The sequence below is a fragment of the Manis pentadactyla genome, chromosome 9 (assembly GCF_030020395.1).
Source record: "Manis pentadactyla isolate mManPen7 chromosome 9, mManPen7.hap1, whole genome shotgun sequence".
Lineage (NCBI taxonomy): Eukaryota > Metazoa > Chordata > Mammalia > Pholidota > Manidae > Manis > Manis pentadactyla.
The window spans coordinates 49,342,520-49,359,107 of record NC_080027.1 but is presented as its reverse complement, the minus strand read 5'-3'; the positions used below and the strand labels follow the sequence as shown (position 1 = coordinate 49,359,107).

At 41.5% G+C, this 16,588-nt stretch overlaps 1 protein-coding gene and 1 long non-coding RNA gene across 4 annotated transcripts in view; one reads left to right on the top strand and one right to left on the bottom strand.

Annotated features, from left to right (window-relative positions):
* Positions 1-5,113: 5,113 nt before the first annotated feature.
* LOC118934956 (uncharacterized) lies at positions 5,114-8,597 on the bottom strand. 2 transcript variants are annotated; one of them, XR_008999235.1, is made up of 3 exons: positions 8,486-8,597; positions 7,746-7,906; positions 5,114-5,936 (listed from the first exon to the last, which is right to left on the bottom strand). It is a non-coding gene; the product is annotated as an uncharacterized LOC118934956 (long non-coding RNA). The 2 variants fall into 2 exon arrangements; XR_005033644.2 differs by having other exon boundaries at positions 8,412-8,559.
* Positions 8,598-8,770: 173 nt separating this feature from the next.
* DENND5A (DENN domain containing 5A) overlaps positions 8,771-16,588 on the top strand; it is a 97,085-nt gene continuing 89,267 nt past the window's right edge. For both annotated transcript variants that reach the window (XM_036930928.2, XM_036930927.2), the window contains exon 1: positions 8,771-9,027. In XM_036930928.2, coding sequence (XP_036786823.1) covers positions 8,916-9,027 — 112 coding nt within the window. In that variant the 5' untranslated portion in view covers positions 8,771-8,915. The remainder of the gene's footprint in view (positions 9,028-16,588) is intronic.

Below are 16,588 nucleotides of genomic sequence, written 5' to 3'. Positions count from 1 at the left end.
GTAAGGCAAGACTCGAGAGAGTGAGGGACCTGCCAGAGGTCATAACATCTGAGTAAACCGCAGTCAGGATTGTAACTTGGGTGTCCTGGCTCCTGAGCCAGGCCCTTCTCAGTCCCCCTGAGTGGGCATCTGCTGCTTTTTTCCTCCTCCTCCTGCTCTTCTTCCTGAAATTTCATCAACTTTTATTCAGACTCATAGAAAAAACCCAAACCAATTCATTAACATTTGCCAAAAGATGATTGGATATTGCAAGTATTGCATTTGATAACAGTTATTAATAATTCTTCTATAAACTTCACACCAGTGACCCAAAATACCATCTCTTCTTTTTCCAGTGAATCCATTAAATTGTGCTGTTAAAACAGAGCATCTCCTGATGTAGGAATAAAGACAATATGTTCTCCAAATACAACCTAGGACATAATGCTCTGAAATTTAGAAATTCAGTTTATTTTGATTACAGTTAATTTTTTATGTGTTAAAATTCTTGTGCTGGTTTGATTCTAATTAATTATTATAAATTTAATTCAATAATTCAACCATTAATTTTTCTTTGTGTAATAATTTCTGTATATTTTTTTTGTCTGTCATACTAAGGGCAAATTGATATAACCTAGAAAACTGACAGTATAGCTGCAATATCCAATTACTAATTTCATAGATTTTTCCCCCATCTTTTTATGAAGGTATCACACACAGTATAATTTATTCTTAGTAGTGTACTGTTCTGTAATTTTGGCAAATGAGCAATTGTGTAACCACCACCACAATCAAGATACGTAACAATTTCATCACACACAGACACCCTGCCCCCCAGAATATCTTTGAGAGCTAAACTACAGCTAAATATATCTTCCGTTTGGGATCTGGTCCAAGGGCCTTCCACTTGCCCTCACTAGACTATTGGCCTTTCCCAGGAAGCTCTTGGCCCTGAAGTTGATGGGAATAGTGAGGCCACAGTGTTCACAGTCTAAGAGACAGGGCTGGAAGCAGTACATTAGGTCATCCACCCAGACCTCAAAAGGCTCCCGACCTAAGGGGAGAGAGGTATGGGGAGGACAGAAGGGACCACCAGTGAGTCATTCTTGGGTGTGTCAAGAGACAAAGGTACCCCTCTGTTTACCTGGTCTGGCTACCCTGTCTCGGCCTCCTCAGATACACACAACACACACAGAGACAATTATTTACACGTGCAAATGCACAAACATCTAATATATATGAGCACATATACATGATCAACCCTACACATAAATGCTCACATACAGACAAGTCTGTAGATATGCACATGCATGTGCTCATGCACTTCTTTTGAGAAAGTTGCATCATTTGTGGCCATTATCTGCAACTTTTCCTCCTCTTGCTCAACTTCATACTTCCCCATGCCACAGGTCATCAGATGGTTGCTTGATGCTGATTCTTCTTTGGGGCTTCTTTATCACTGTGAGTTCTGGTGGCTGAAGGGTGATATCTGATTATTAACCAATTTAGGGAGCTTGTGAGATAGGAGGATCCTGATATTGGGTATGAACGAGGTACTGGGAGCCGGTGGGAGCGTAGGGCCCAGGAAAGCAAAGTGTGCATGACTCCTTCTGTAGAGATGGATCATTAAACAGAGGGACCTGGCTGCCCAAGATGGCTGTGGGCATATCAGTCTATATGTCTAGCTGTATCTATGTCTTAAGAAAGCCTGTATTATGAAGCTTATATTTTTCTGAATGATCAGTGGGATTCATTTCATTTTGCATATGGTGAACTGTTCATTGAGCATTAGAGAGGAAGGGTTTTAGGCACCTATTGGGTCATCAGCTGAACTTCCTTGAATGCTGTACTGTGAGCTGGGGAGCGGGCAGGTTCTGCATGGGTGGAGTCAGGTTGATCAGGGTCTAGCTGGAGGAAGTGCTGCTGCTAGTATAGGATATGGAGTATCTCTGGAAGGATAAATAAGGCCCTGCTAACACTGATTGCTTTGGGGAAGGACACATGAGTGTCCGGATCAAGCCCCTGTGTGATGAGATGGCATGGGCTTTAGGAGTTCCCAGTGGAGGACCCTTAGATGAGGTAGGGCATGAGCTCAGCACTGAAGGGTGTCAACAGGTGAAGGAGAAGAATTAATCCAGCCTTGGTCCTATCCTCTCTTCAGAGGCTGTGTGTAGAGTCAAGATAAGAATGTACAGCTGGGAAGTTAGGGGGCTGTCCCAGCCTCATTGCCTATATAGTATACCATGCAAAGTGAGGGGTCTCACATCCACTTAACACAGTGTCCCACCACTGTTTTTCTCTGTGGCTCCAGGGCAGGCCTACTTTAGAAGGAGAAAGTGGGGAAACCCCTGCCTTCTGAGTTTTTTACAGGAAGAAGGACACTGGTCCAGGGAATTTTGGATCCATGTAGCTTTTTCTTTCAGAGGTGCAGGTCTAAATTGGGGCAGCAAAGCCCCAATCTAAGGCTTGCACAGCCAAGGCTGTTATCAGGCTCAAGTGGGGTCAGGAAGGGTGATTTGTACTTAGTTTGCTGACACAAATCAGATAAAAATGGGTGGGAAGGGAGGTACAAAGGAGGAGCTATAGATGAGTGGATCACTTCGGGCTTTCCAAATTCTGAGATGAGAGTGAGTTATGGACACTTTGGTCCCAAGCAGGTGGCTGCTTGGAAATAGCAAGCATAAAGGCTTGACTGGAGAGAGATGGTGTGAAGGGAGGACCTTGGGAGAATAAAAGTACAGGTGGGTTGAGCCTAGATCATAAAGAGCCTCAGCAGTCATACTTGAAAGAGTTTGCACCCACAAGGATTTGGCCTGGCAATTTTAGCATGACAAGGGCTGTGTGGCTGGCACAGTCACTTTGTGTTAGTAGAGGAGACTGCAGGAAAGGAGTAGTATTTTTAAAGGTTTAATATCATTTATTTTTAAACTAGATAATGCATTCTCATGGTTCAAAACCCAAAAAGTACAAAACCGTATACAATGAAACATTTCCCTTTAATTCCTGATTCCAGCCATTCAGTGCCTTCCCTAGAATCAATTAAATTTAATGTCTTGTTTATTCGTCCAAAAATAGTATATGCATATACAAGAAAGAAAGAAGCACTTGTTTCTTTTATTTTCTCTTTTTACAAAGATGGTGACACTTGGGTTTTTTTTTTTTTTACCTGTATCTTCTCTCTTAATACACACTGCAAACATAGGAAGCAAGTAACAATATTATCTCCATTTTATGGAAGAGGAAATTGAGGCACAGAGAGGTTAAGGAATTTACCTAAATTTACAGATTTTGTAAGCGGTAAAGTTAAGATTTGAACCTGGGAAGTCTGATTTCAGAGACCCATGCTGTTCCACGAATATGTCATAATACCAATATTTGTTGCATGAAAAATTCCAACAGTAAAATGTATAAATCAGGAAACTGATCCTTTTAACATTAGCTGAGAAGTACTATCTTAGCATACATTTCTGTAATTTCCAGTTACTACTTTATAAAATTTTCAGTTCCATTCAGAGCTATCTTTCAATAAGTGAGTTTATTCTTTTCTACATTTAAAAATAGTTACCTCTGATTTGTATACTTAGTTCAGATCTACCTCTTAATTTTTAAAAGCTAGTTTCCAGGAAGTAAGTTCAGAACAGCCAAAGAATGATGAGTTACTTTAAAATTCCATTTTTTTTCAATTGTGCATTTCTTTTTCTCAATTTAAAAAAATTGTGGCAAATATACATAAAATTTACCATTATAACCATATATAAGGGTATAGTTCCAAGGCATTAAGTACATTCATAATATTGTGCAACCATCACCAACATCAAACTCTAGAACCCTTTTCATATTGAAACAGAAAGTCTATACCAATTAAACAATTCCTCATTTCTCTCTCCCCCAAGCCCTTGGCAACCACCATTCTACTTTCTGTCTTTGTGATTTTGACTGTTCTAGGGCCCCATATAAGTGGAATCATACAGTATTTGTCTTTTTCTGACTGGCTTATTTCACTTAGCATAATGTCCTTAAGGTTCACCCATGTTGTAGCATGTCTCAATTTCCTTTCTTTTTAAGGCTGAATAATATTCCATTGTACATATATACTACATTTTGCTTATCCATTCATTTATTGATGGATACTTGAGTTACTTCCACATTTTAGCTATTACCTACACTGTTTTGCACCTTGCTTTTTACATTAACAATACATTTTTGGGTATTTTTCCACATTACTACACAATAGGTATCCTTTTTCTGTCTTCTTTTTTTGCAGATGCACAATATTGCAATGTTTGCACAAACTGTAGTTTATTTGATCTGTACCCTATAGGTGGATATTTGAATTGTTTCTAATATATTTGATGTTACATACAATACTACAATACATATATGTACAATTTTTCAGTTAGTTTTGATCTGAGATATGCCAATCATCTCATTCAAGCTTTCAAAGTAGGGTTTGGCTCTGCTTCTGGCTGATCTATTGTGACCATATCCTTCCTCCCCTTTACTTTGGCATTGCTCTTTCAGAGTACAGATTTGCAAGGTATAGGCCTGATCTTCCTATATTCTGGTGTCCCCTCAAGCTGATATTCTTAAAATGTTTTGCAAATATATATTAAGCAAAGGGAAATATGTTGATTAATAAAAATTGCATATTTTTTCTTTATATTAATTGTAAGGGATTTATTACATGCATTGTATATATCATTGTATTTTATACAATATGAATTTGTTTTTGCTTCCCAGTTTTATGTATTGATATCCAGCAAACTCACTAAAGGTAGAGGTGACTTGTAAGATAAAGTTACAAAGTATTTTTTGAAACATGTTTAGTGATTTTCTGGATTTCATGTAACCAGAATGTTTTATACTTCGAGTACCTTGTTCTTTTTTCAGTTGCTTTTTATAATTTTCTGAACTAGACAATTTTTTTGGTATAATTAATCTACAATTACATGAGGAACATTATGTTTACTAGACTCCCCCCATTACCAAGTCCCCCCACAAACCCCATTACAGTCAGTCCATCAATGTAGTAAGATATTGTAGAATCACTACTTGTCTTCTCTGTGTTGCACAGCCCTCCCTGTGCCCCCCCCACACTATACATGCTATTCGTAATGCCCCCTTTCTTTCCCCCCACCTTATCCCTCCCTTCCCACCCATCCTCCCCAGTCCCTTTCCCTTTGATAACTGTTAGTCCATTCTTAGTGAACTAGACAATTTTAAAGGGCTTAAAATTTTATTACTGTGCTATCCTTATTGTTATAAATTTCTGAACTAATAGAATTTTCTAATGGGTATGATGTGGAATGTGTGTATATGTGGCAGGTAGGAAGAGAGACAGAGAGAGAGAGGGAAAAATCAAGAATGAGTGTAAGGTTTTGCATGAGCTGAAAGAATGGGGGTACCATTTACTGAGATGGGGAGGAGGGAAGGGGCAACATTATGGGGGCAAATCAGGAATTTTATTTGGAATATGCTAACTTTTGAGATGCCTCTTAGACCTCTACATTGAGATGATAAGGAGTCAATTGGATATATAAATCCTGAGTTCAGGGGCAAGTTCTAGACAGAGTTAATACATAGAGTACTTAAAACAGTGTCTTGCATACCCTTTGAACTAAGTCAGATCATGACACTCCTTGTTCACAACTCTGCAGTGACTTCATTTTCCTCAAAGGTAAACTCTTTACAGTGCACCTTCATGGCTCTCTATGGCCTGATTTCCCCCACTGCCAGCATCTGCTTTGGTGATAGTAATGCTAGCTGCCGTAACAAATAAACCCTGTAGTACCAGCAGCTTAACATAATTGAAATAAATAAATTTCTTGTTCACAAAACAGTCAAGTGTGGGTGTTCAAGGTCAGCCGGAGCCTTTCCTCCATGTGCTTGATTCAGGGATCCAGGCGCCTGTCTTCTGTTTTGCCATGTCTTAGAACTTCAGATTCTCCTACTTCTAGCTGGTAGAAGGCAAAAAAGAGAAAAGGGAGATGCCTCATTTACTTCTTAAATACCCAGACCTAGCAGTGATACACGTAAACTCCTGCACATGTTCCATTGGTGCGGACCAGTCACATGGCACATCTGCCTGCAAGTGGGGCAGGGAAATGTCCCTGCCTAGGTAGCTGCTTTCTAAGGCCAACACTCCACACACTGTGGAGGGGCAAACGTGACCTTCTGGTGAACTGAAAGCCAACTCCCACACACCTTTTACTATCTTTTACCACTCCTCCCACCCCCAACCCTTTCCAGCCACCCTAGCCTTCTTATCTCTCCTTGAACACTCCAGGCACACTTCTGTCTCATGCCCTTCCCTGGAATTATCTTCCCTGAGGTGTCTATTTGCTCTTCTCATGTCCTTCCTGCTGAAACTGGTGCCCCAGGATGCCACTTATTAAGAGTATATTATGTACCAGATATTCCAAGTTCCTTTTTTCATTAATTTTTAAAATTATGAATCTTCAAAGCAATCTTGTGCAGGGTAACAGTGATTATGCTCATACCAGAGAGGTTAACTGATGTGCCTCAGCTCACACAGCTAGTAAGAGTAGGAGTAAGGATTTAAACAATGAATGTAAAGAGCATCCAGCTCTGTTTTTTTTCCTCTGACTCTCAAAGATGCAATCATTCTGCCAAACATATTTCCTACTGGGAAGGAGATCACTTTACAGTTGAGTATTCTGAGCTTCTGAGCAGTTACATTTCCCAGGGCAAATTAATACAGTTAGGCTTTTGTTTGTAACTGTGTTTTATGAGTTGAGTTAGTGTGAGAGGTCTCCCAGCGTCTGATCACCTTGGACACACTGGATGAAAAGTCTCTGGACTTTCAAACTGAGGACATTTAAGACTTTTTCAAGTCTCTTCTTCCACATCACCCCCAAAGTGATCATTCTAAGATGTAGGTCTGATCCTGTCACCCCCTCAGCTTAAATTCCTTTACAGGATAGGTTCTTTAGCCTGGCATTTGGGGCCTTTCTTGTTCTGTCCCTCTCTTCCTTCCCCAGTTTCATCCCCTTAGAAACAAACTACTTGCTGTTGCCTGAATGTATCATTTAAATCTGTCACTCCCTGTTGTCCCACATACTTCTTGACACATCTTCTTTTCCTACCCCTTTTATTTAAGAAATGCCTTCTGATCCTTTAGTACTCAGGTCAGATTGTACCTCATTCTAAAGCCTTTCCCAACCATCTCCCAACTTGGATGCTCTGTAATTATTTAGTTCTCTGAGACCCCTCTGTTGTCTCTGTGTCACCACCATATAGCATAGAGTGGGGCATCACCCTGAAAAATCTTTGTAAAGCTACTTTCTCCTCCCTGCTTTTATCCCACAAGTTCAGGAAGGTTATATACAGGGAGGAGCAGATGCCATGGTTCCGAGTGACGCTGGCTGTGACCTCCAGGCCACCCTCTCCCAGGGAACCAATACTTGGGAGAAGTACCCAGGAGAGAACCAAGGAGAGATCCAGGTTCCGCCCCTGGGGAAGCCTGTTGCTTTCCAGGGACTTTAGTAGCAGCCTGTCAAGCAAACCTGAAATTTACCTCTTGCTGGAATAATAATAATCTACAATATTTATGGAGTGCCTTTTATGTTCCATGCACGATTCTAACTGCTTTATTTGTATGCAATCATCACAAAAACCATGACTGCTGGTACCTAGAGATTGCCCAAGGTCACACAATTAATGACAAAAGTCAGGATCCAAATCTGAGCTAGTAACCAGTATACCATATTACCTTTATGGCTTCTGATCTCCAGTTTCCTGCTTACCTTTTGTGGGAAACCAAATAAGAGGACCCCAAGACAAGGACCAGGAGGCATTTTTCTCTCCTCCTCATTCCCTCTTTCTCTTAGGAGGACAGGCTCAGGTATGGATCTGCGAATTCTCAGAAGTAGAAGGGGAGCTCCCAAGTGGTAGGGAGTTCTGGAGGCTCCAGGAGAGAAAAGAATATAGTCTGGTGCATATGGGAAAAGGCCTGGCTGTGGTGAGGGAGCAGGAAGCTGACCACGAGCCCAGTATTCTAGTTAAGGCTTTGTCTGTTCGACTCCACGTAAGTTCGGCTGAAGTCTTTGCTTCTTTGTGGCCTTATTTTCCCCATTTATAAAACAAGGTTAAATGTAGGATGAATGAACCACCTCCCCCAAAAGAGAGGGCATTGCCCTTCAGCTTTATTGGGGAGAGGACTGGACACAGGTGCCAGGGAACGGGGTCGGGGACAGTGAGGATGGAGGGGGTGGGAGGAGAAGGCGCCTTTGTCTAGACTGATAGCCTAGAAATGGGATGAGGTGGGCCACCAAACTCAGTTCTGTGACCCTAGCCCTGTGACAGGGCCGGGCTAAGGAGCTCTCCAGACCTCCAGAGTAGGGAGGAGGAGGTGGGAGGCAGAGCAAGAGCCCGGGTGCCGGCTCTGGGAGATGCGCGCACTCATCCCGTACCCACTTAGCGGGAGTCGCGGCCCCGAGGGGGTGGCGGTAGCGGGCCAGACCGTCGCCGGCCGCGCTGCGGCGACCGCTTGGGAAACTGCGGCCCGCGGGGCCCGAAGAGCATCACGTCATCCTCTCCGCCGGGCGCCCGCCCCCTCCCAGACTGCGCCTGCGCAGGCGCGGCGGGAGGGGCCGCGGAGGGGGCCTTCGGCGCTCTCCGCCCTGCTTCAGGCTCGCTCCAGCCGCGGCGCTTTCGGCTAGCGGCGGCAGCGGCGGCAGCGGCGGCGGCGCGGAGGGGAAGGCGTCCAGGATGCGGCGCGGGGCGGCCCGGTGCCCTCCTGCCGCGTCACGGCAGCCGCGGCGGCCGCAGGGACCGGGCCAGGGCCGGGGGCGGCGGCCCGAGCCGCGATAGCGGCGGCGGCGGCGGCGGCGGGAGGGGCGGCCTGAGGGCGGGCGGGCGCCCGGGTGCGGGGGCTCTGCGCTCCGCCCGGCCCGGCCCGGCTCGGCCCCGGCGCCATGAGCGGCGGCGGCGGCGGCGGAGGGGGCTCAGCGCCCAGTCGCTTCGCCGACTACTTTGTCATCTGCGGGCTGGACACGGAGACCGGGCTGGAGCCGGACGAGCTGTCGGGTGAGTGCGCTCAGAGCCCGGGCCGCTTCCCCGCGCCGCTTTGGCCGGGGACTCCGGAGGAAACCTCCTCCCAACCCGGCTTTGTCCCGGGAGCCTGGAGAGGGTCGGTCAGAAGAACCCTGGTCGGGCGCGAGGGAAGGGGACTTCGGGATGGAGGAGGGAAAGTGGGACGAGGGGCTCTGAGCCGTGAGTGTCCGAACGGCCCCCACTCCTCTCCGCGGGGTGGCCCTATAGCAGGGGACGGGGAATACGGAAGGGTTGTGTGTTCTGTGTGGGGAAGGTTGAGTGACTTAGTATAAAAAAAAGGGAAACCTGTCCTCGAACACTCGTTGGGAGAGAAGAAAGCATCCACGTCCTAGTGAAAGTAAGTCCCACGCAGACTTAAAAAAAAAAAAAGAAAAGGAAGCAAAATAAAACTTGGTGAATTTATCTGGCCCAAGAATCCTGTCATAACATTTTCTCAAAACCGTTCTAATCCAGTCCTGGGTCTCCTGAGTTGATGGAACTTGAAGTAATAAAGTGAACTTGGGCCACACCAAGACGGGTGACAACTCCCTTAGTTCAAAAAAAAGGGCTTGTACCCTGGGGCCATTACTTTTTTATGAAAAGCAGTTGGTATCCTTTATGAGTACCAAGGCATTTGTGAATAAAAGGGCAGGGCAGCAACCTAGTTGCAGGTCTAGTTTGTGTAGTGATGCTTCTCAAGTCATCTTTCGAAGGGGAAGTGGTGAGGAAGAGAAGATGGGGCCCCGATCAGATCTGGCAAAAATTGCAGAAGGGTGTCAGAATTGTAAAATCCCAGTGAAATCCATTGCCCTGTCATTGGAGCCTTTGAATTACAACAGTTTTGAAAAAAGTTTTTGTCTGGATTGTCCCATTTGCAGGTTTCATGGGCGGAGGTTTGTTCTGTCACTCTGATTTGATGAGGGATAACTCCTTTACAGTGTTCTGTCATGATGTATTCACTGTAAACTGCCTAGCCTGAAAGTAATTATCCTGTTGACTAATTTTACTTTGCTTCTGAGATGATAGGAAAGTTTTTTTTTTGTCACCAGAAAAATCTCCAGTATTTCTTACAAAAACAAAAATTTGATGCATATTTCAAATAACAAAAATAGACTTACTTTTAAAAACGTGATAAATTGATGAACTTTAACAAGGTCAGAACAAATATACTAATTCTTAAATTAATAGCTGATGGAGAAAAAAGATCACGAAGCAATAATACAATTAATAGTACGCCTTTTGTTGGGATAGCTTTATTGTTTCAACCTCACTTGCTTAGGTCTTCAAATTCTTACAATATCATATTAAATTTGTCATCTGTGTTTAATTTTCATTAAATTTTTGACTTTGCGATGCAGTTGTTGTTGTTTAGTTCACCATATTAGAGATGGTAAGAGAGGGAAATGAGGCCCAGGAAGGGCAGCAGGGCCTACATCCTCATAGTTAATTGCCTCACTTTCCATCCAGTGAGCAACTCTCCTGATACTAAACTGCATCTCATTGTAGGTCTGGTCTTTAGGAAACACTAAGATGTTGAGAAAGACGTATTTCTCCTCTATAAAGGAAACTTTAAGGTGGTGGAATACACTGGTGGAATGCACTGGTGTTATTTTTATGCTGTGTTGTTGAGTATCTATTAAATTATATTGACATTTGATATTAGAAAATAAAGAGAATGGTTTGCAAATGATGAAGCATAGGAATGAAGCTGGAAAGTGATTTGTTAGTGAGTGCATGGGTTTTGGGGTTAAACATTACCCGTCTGTTATTGACTGTCTCTGTAACTAGGGGCAAGTTAGATAACTCGGCTTCGGTCTTTATCTGGAAAAAAAGAGAATGTAAATAAAAATCATCTCATCAAGCAGACCCTCAAAAATGCTTATTCTCTTTTAGTGAATATCTGTTCATTATCTGGATTTTCAGCGGGCTAAAATTACATCCCTGTGAAAGCTTATTAGGAGAATAAAGAAGAGGGGATGAGCTATTTAAAATGTGTAAAATAAGGTATCTTTTTTGTCTTTTTAACTGTAGTTGCAATAGTGGAATGCCAAGACCATTTATTCAATAGGTGGCCTTTGTTAGAATAGGGCACTGATTGAAGGATTTCTTTCTCCCTTCATTTTATTTTTGGTGGGTTGGTAGAGAAATCTGGACTGCCCAGAGGGAATCTTTGAATAAAACAAAACAGAATACAAATAGCTCAATGCGGGTCAGCCTTGAGACTCTCCAGGGTGCATTTTCTCTCCTCCGCCTGCCTTATAGCTCCCAAACTAATGATGTCATAGTAAGTGAAACTACAGGAAATTGTGAATTGCATACAGGTTCTCTAGGGAAGTACTGACGAGTCTATGTTCTCTCCAAGCAAATTAAGTTATATACTTCAGATAGCTTCATTCAAAAAGTGAATTTGAAACAAGGAAGTCAAAGATTCTCAATGTTCTTGTTTTGTGGAGGATTAAGATTCATTCTCTGGTTGCAACAATAAGCCATAGATCTTGCTGTGTTGAATATAGACTTAGAGAATTTATTTTGTAGGAGTCTCTCCTGGTTTTCCTCTTCCCCTTTCTTGCACACTTACGCATTTAGGCAAGTCAGGTGGCTTTTTGTTGTATTGTGAAAATTTTGTTGTCTTTTCTGGTTATTTGAGAAAGTATTTTGGGTTAGAAGGAAAAAAAGGTTATCTATGGGTGAAGCACAAGTTTAGCCAACTTTAGGAAATGATACCTGCTTGCTAGCTCTTTAAGCTTCTCAGGTAGATAAGCAGTCTAGAAAAATTGATTTTGATTTATGTATTCCATTATTCTTGGCCCATTCTAAGTAGGAAGGCAGATTATAGTAGAATCCATTCCCTCTTTCTATCCCTTTGGTGAGTGGATGTCTTGGGCATCTTCATTTTCCCTTTTTCTTATGGACACCAGTAGGTGGCTACAGGAAAGGCTTACCATGAGGTGGGATTCCTGGTTTAAGAATTCTTGGTTTACTTTCCCTGCCTTTGCCTGAGAGTTAAGGTTCCAGAATGTTTGCAATCTCTGTCTTCCCTTGCAATCTTTAAGTTCCTCTGAACTGACCCAGACCCAGCATTGAGATAGAAGTATTGTAGGTTCATGCATCCGCTACTCCAGTTTTCGCAGTTTCTGAGCAGAGGGTCTTGTCAAAAACTGAAGAATCCAGAATAAGGAAGTGGGGACATAGATAGAGGGGAGACTGGCCAGTGTCCCATATAAGTCTACTTCGATTACACTGAAATCATCCCTTAATGTCACCCTTAGAAGAGAGAAAAAATGCTCACTGGCCAGAAAAGCCAGAGGAGTGGTCAAAACATACTCCTCCTTAACCACATTGAGTAATGAAGTTAGAAGATCAGGATCATGGAATGTCAGACATGGAAGCATTTTTAGAGATTGTATAACCTTGACTTCTGATTTGACAGATGAGGAAATAGGCCCTGAGAAGGTTGGAGAGTATTCCTTTTCTTTGCCCCATCTCATCCTTTTCTCTTGAGTGAGGCTTTGCTGATGAGTAGTGGTGGACAAGTAGATTTGTCCGACAGGCACAGGAGCAGACGTTTTCCTAGTGCAGGTTTCTGTTTCATGTTAAAAAAGAATACTTGCGTGATTATCATGAGGTATGTCTTATTTTTTTTTTAGTTTTTTCTTTTGGTATAATTTCATATGAAATACTGACATGAATAGTACAAAGAACTTCAGTACATCCTTTTTGTAGAGACACTGTTAACATTTTGCTCCATTTGCTTTATCACTTGTGTACGTTGTCTTTCTCTACTATTATATAAACAACTTTATTGAGGTATAATCACATACCATATAGTTCAGTAGTTTTTCATATATTCAGAGTTGTGCAATTATAACTACAATTTTAGAATATATTAATCACTCTTCCCCTAAAACTCATACCCATCAACAGTCACTCCCCATTTCCTTCTAACTCCCTAACCCCCAGCTTTAGGCAACCACTAATATACTTTTGTTCTCTATAGATAATTAACTATTCTGGACATTTCATATAAATGGAATCATATATGGTCTTTTGTGATTGGTTTCTTTCATTTAGCATGTTTTCGGTGTTCATCCATGTTGTGGCATATACTAGTACGTCTTTTCTTTTTATGGCCAAATAATATTCCGTTGTATGAATATACCACATTTTATGTCTTCATCAGTTGATGGCCTTTTGGATTATTTATGTTTTTTGATTATTATGAATAATGCTGCTTTGAACATTTGTGTACATGTTTTTGTGTGGGCATATTTTCATTTCTCTTAGATACATACCTAGGTATGGAATGGCTGGGTCATATGACAACTCTCTGTTTAACCTTTTGAGAAATTGCTGCTGTTCTTCAGAAGAGCTACACCAGTTTACATTTCACTAGCAGTGTGTGAAGGTTCCAGTTTTCTCCATATCCTTCCCAACAATTGCTATCTGTCTTTTATAATAGGCATCACAGTGGTATCTAGTGGTTTTGATTTGCATATCCCTGATGTCTAAGAAGCATATCTTATTTAAAAGAAAAAAAATTATCTCTTCCCAGAGATCAAGTGGCTATAAAAAGTTTGATGAGCCAGTTTCAAACGGGGAGTCAATATGAGCTGAACTTAATTTTTATTTTCTTCTACCGGTTTGGTCAATTCTGTGTAGATTCTCCCATGGTCATTTTATAAAGGTATCTCTATGCTGAAGCCCAGACTCCTAGCTGAAGCAGAACTCAAATCCTGATAGGTTACTTTGGGCATCTGTGAAACTTTTAGAAGTCAAGGTTGCTATAGCAGAAGGACATTTCTGAAGTTAGGTCATGTGTTTCCTTTATAAGATAGAGCAGAAGTCAAGAGGAGATCAACACACAGAAAGCAATTACAGAGCAGCCCAAGGCAGTGTAAAATTACATGCTAAATTTAGTTGGAGAGACTGTATATTCTTAAACATAAGAGAATCTCACTTCATACTCCCTCAGGTAGGGAGGATCACATTGAAGGAAAGTGGATTTTACTTTAATGACATCGGGGCTTTGCTCCTCTCTTCTTAGGAGGAAATCCTGAGTCACAGTGTTTGGTACGTATACCAAATTCTCTTAGACTCTGCTCAGCCCTTCCTTCCTAGATTAAAAATAAAGTTTTCTTTGTTTAAGACCTCCTTTGGCAACACCCATTTCCAGTCCTATATTCTTTTATAAACTTGTTTTTTGGCTAACTCTGGTGGAAGGTGTACTTGAATTTGGCTTGGATCCTCAATTCCTTGTGCCATCCCTGGATTTGAATTACTGTCGGGCGATCTTAGAGGTCTCTCAAGAACCTAGGCACACATGAGAGAAACTATTACAGACTATGTTTTAGGTTTTTGCTGGATATAGCATAGGATCCAGTGAAAGAGAGAAACCCTTGACTTTTAGAACCTGGTGATTTCTTATGTAATCGTGTTTACACACAGGCTATTGTTGCCAGGTTTTTAGATTCAGTTCTCAAAAGTTACTAAGTGAGGCAGGTATTGGTCAAATATCTGTGTAACAGATGTTTTGTGATGGCTGATTTTAGTTTGAAGTATATAGAACACTGGAATGGGTTTTTAAATGGCAAGAGTCCTGTCATGGTGGAAAATGAGAGCATGTGCCAGCTCTCAAGCTGCTTTCAGGATGCTCCCAAGGGATCAGATATGGCTCCAGGAAGTACGATAGGAGGGAGCAGGTACAGTTTAGGACATCAAATTTCTCAAAAATTATACTTGGGATATTTTCTTGTTGTCTATGAGATCTATGAGATCTATCATAGTTTTCTGTTAAAGAGAGCCAGGTTAGTAATTTTTTTCTTCCCTAGTATGATGAGTAAGTCAGGTCAGAATTTTGCTAGGCCATCTGTGGTCTATTGTATGGACTGAACTAGCTGGTTAGTCTGTAAAATGTTTTCATGGAGTGCTGAGAAGCCTAAGCAGGGAGAAGTTCTGTGGAGGTTTTTCTTACTAAGCTTCATTCCTCTGTGAGTATGGGATTCCTTGATTTCTAAACTTCTCGGTTGGCAAAACATAATATGAGTGTGCATTTATATTGATCACAGAATTAAAAAATACCACAGAAGTCAGAGATAGTCCAGTCACCACTTTTGACAGATGACAGTGATTAATATTTATAAATGACTTTATAGTTTTACAGTGTACTTTTAAAAAAATTGAAGTATCATTGATACACAGTCTTATATTGGTTTCAAGTATACAACACAATGGTTCAGTAGTTACCCATATTATTAAATCCTCACCCACACTAGTGCAGTTACTCTCTCAACACAGGAAGATGTTACAGAATCATTGGCTATATTCTCCATGCTGTACTACGATCCCCATGACCAACATATTATGATAGAGAATTTTTGTGCCTCTTTGTCTCCCTCACCCTCCTACCTCAATCCCTTCCTCATGTTAACCACCAGTCAATTACCAGTGCCTATGGGTCTACTGCTGTTTTGTTCATTTTGTTTTGTTTTTAGATTCCACAAATAAGTGAAATTGTATGGTATTTGTTTTTCTCCCCTTGGCTTATTTCACTTAACATAATACTCTCTAGGTCTATCTATGTTGTTGCAAATGGCAGGATTTCTTTTTTTATAATGGCTGAATAGTATTCCATTGTGAATATGTACCACATCTTCTTTATCCATTCATCTATTGGTGGACACTTACGTTGTTTCCATAATTTGGCTATTGTAACCAATGTGGCGATAAACATAGGGGTGCGTATTTCCTTCAGGTATCCCTGAAGTGGGATTCCTAGAAGTGGAATTACTGGCTTGAATGGTATTTCAATTTCTGGTTTTCCAGGAGTCTCTATACTGCTTTCCACAGAGGCTGCACCAATTTACATTCCCACCAACAGTGTAGGAGAGTTTCCTTTTCTCCACATCCTTGCCAGCACTTGTTACTTCTTGTCTTTTGGATAGTGGCCATTCTAATTGGTGTGAGGTGATATATCATTGTGGTTTTAATTTGCATTTCCATGATGATTAGCTATGTGGAGCATCTTTTCATATACCTATTAGCCATCTATATTTCTTCTTTGGAAAAATGTCTTTTCAGGTCTTCTGCCCTTTTTTTAATTGGTTTATTTTTATTTATTTTTGGTGTTGAGTTTTATGAGTTCTTTATATATTTTGGTATTAACCTCTCATCAGGATAATTTATGAATATATTCTCCCATACCGTAGGTTGCCTTTTTGTTCTACTGATGGTACCCTTTGCTGTACAGAAGCTTTTTGGTTTGATGTAGTCCCACTTACTCATTTTTGATTTTGTTTCCCTTGCCCGAGCTGTGTCCTGGAAAAAATTGCTCATGCTAATTTTTTTTTAATCCGTTTTTTGTTGTTGTTGTTATCATTAATCTACAATTACATGAAGAGCATTATGTTTACTAGGGTCCCCCTTCACCAAGTCCCCCCCACAAACCCCATTACAGTCACTGTCCATCAGTGTAATAAGATGTTGTAGAATCACTACTTGTCTTCCCTGTGTTGCACAGCGCTCCCCATGTCCCCCACCACCACAATATACATGCTAA